Raw genomic sequence first — 2,141 nt, 5'->3', positions numbered from 1 at the left:
TGAATGATTTGTGTTGTGACGCACTATTGTGTGTTTAATGAGCATTTAGTGGGAAAGTTCTAACTGTATAAAACACCCACTTTACTAAACGTGTCGACTCGTAACGTGAGTCTTCTGCGTCTGAGTGTTACAATGCAAAGGGAAATGTCTTCAGTTGTATGTACAGGTTTTGTCACATCACAATATTTAATACGAATAAACGTCATCGTCGTTTATCAGTTTTAAAAGAAAGACAAAGACACTGAGGTTAACAGATCTGCCTCCTGACAACACGTTTGTTTGCTCCACATTTCTTCTTCACAGCTCTGCTAAAGGTGAAAGCAGTGAGTGCAGGTGTGGTGATCATCAGAGGTCAGGAGGCGGGACGTTACCTGGCCATGGACAGAAATGGAAAGCTTTATGGCGCTGTGAGTTTGGGCATGAGTTACATTCACACTGTTTTCCAACTAAACGCAAACAAAACTGTGTGTCATGTGTCTATGATTGTCACAGGGTGGTTCCTTTAAAACCCACACAGCGATGCTAAACAGGCAATTTCCAGTAAGAATATAAGACCACAAAGACAGTAAAATGATGCAATAAGAAATGTTCAAACTTGTCGTAATGACTCTCTGACTCTTTTTTCATAATGACTCGACTCGATTCTGATTCGTAAGCCGTCTGTGTATACGAGCTTTAAGCCACACGCTTCACTCATCTGTTCTTCTGATCTGATATAACAGTCCCTGCTGAATGATGATTGCTATTTCATGGAGAAGATGGAGGAGAACCACTACAACACGTACAGTTCACACAAGCATCAGGAACACGGGGTCTGGTACGTCGGCATCAAGAAAAATGGCCAGATGAAAAGAGGTCCGAAGACCCACAGGGGAGAGAATGCTGTCTACTTCCTGCCCATTTCTGCACAGTGACCACAACGTGTCATGTATTTTAGTTGCTAAAATGTGATCAATATCAAAATCACCAAAAAACCCCACTTATAAATAGGACATGTGATAAACTGTAGTGTCTGAGTTTGTGGGTCTGGAGAACCTCCGTGTAAAGCCAACATCAGCATGAGGAAATCAATCTTAAATCAAGAAACATTTTATTGTTGAAAAAAATGTATTGTTTTAATGTATATAATAATTTAAATAGAAAATAAGAGTGATTTTATGTCTAAACTTAATAAATCACCTTTTGTGTAATATTGTAAATTTTCCCTTTGTGTTATTGTACATTTATCTTGTGATATAAAAGTATTTTGATATTAATTAAACATTTTATTCGTTTTTATATTTAAACTTATCAAAAGATCAAATTTTACACTATACCATGGCAATACCATGACTGAGGTGCCCTTGAGCAAGGCACCGAACCCCCCCAACTGCTCCCCGGGTGCCGCAGCATTAATGGCTGCCAACAGCTCCGGGTGTGTGTTCACGGTGTGTGTGTGTGTGTGTGTGTGTGTGTGTGTGTGTGTGTGTGTGTGTGTGTGTGTGTGTGTGTGTGTGTGTGTGTGTGTGTATTCACTGCTGTGTGTGTGCACTTTGGATGGGTTAAATGCAGAGAACGAATTCTGAGTATGGGTCACCGTACTTAGCTGTATGTCACATCACATGTCACACACACACACACACACACACACACACACACACACACACACACACACACACACACACACACACACACACACACACACACACACTAGCTGTTGTTAAGATTTTCACCTTATGATTAATATATATATATATATAATATATATATATATATATATATATATATATATATATATATATATATATATATTACATGGTGGGATGTTAAAGTTATTTGGGCTGCAGGAAGTAGGTTATGTTGAACTTTATACTTGATCAGAAATAAATAAATGATATTGATTTTTATGGATTATAGTAGATTATAATTTAATATAATGTAAATAATGATGTTTGAGTGTAAATAATTCTATTATTAAGTGGATGTGTAAGCTATTGAACAGGTTATCAAGGTGAGGTGTGAACATTTCTCATAAAAAAACAATCCTGAATATCATCTTCTTCATCATCATCATTATCATCATCATCATCATCATCATCATCATCATCAGTACCATTCACAGATTACCATTAGACCTTCTCCAGACCCCGAACACAGATGCA

The 2,141-nt window shown here is 37.5% G+C and overlaps 1 protein-coding gene across 1 annotated transcript in view; it reads left to right on the top strand.

Moving 5' to 3' along the window:
- fgf1b (fibroblast growth factor 1b) overlaps positions 1-1,190 on the top strand; it is a 2,409-nt gene extending 1,219 nt beyond the window's left edge. Inside the window, exons 2-3 of the mRNA XM_047805713.1 lie at positions 304-407; positions 723-1,190. Coding sequence (XP_047661669.1) covers positions 304-407; positions 723-914 — 296 coding nt within the window. The 3' untranslated portion in view covers positions 915-1,190. The remainder of the gene's footprint in view (positions 1-303; positions 408-722) is intronic.
- The last annotated feature ends 951 nt before the right edge of the window (positions 1,191-2,141 follow it).

The sequence above is a fragment of the Tachysurus fulvidraco genome, chromosome 21 (assembly GCF_022655615.1).
Source record: "Tachysurus fulvidraco isolate hzauxx_2018 chromosome 21, HZAU_PFXX_2.0, whole genome shotgun sequence".
Classification (NCBI taxonomy): Eukaryota; Metazoa; Chordata; class Actinopteri; order Siluriformes; family Bagridae; genus Tachysurus; species Tachysurus fulvidraco.
This window is presented reverse-complemented; position numbering and strand designations above follow the sequence as displayed.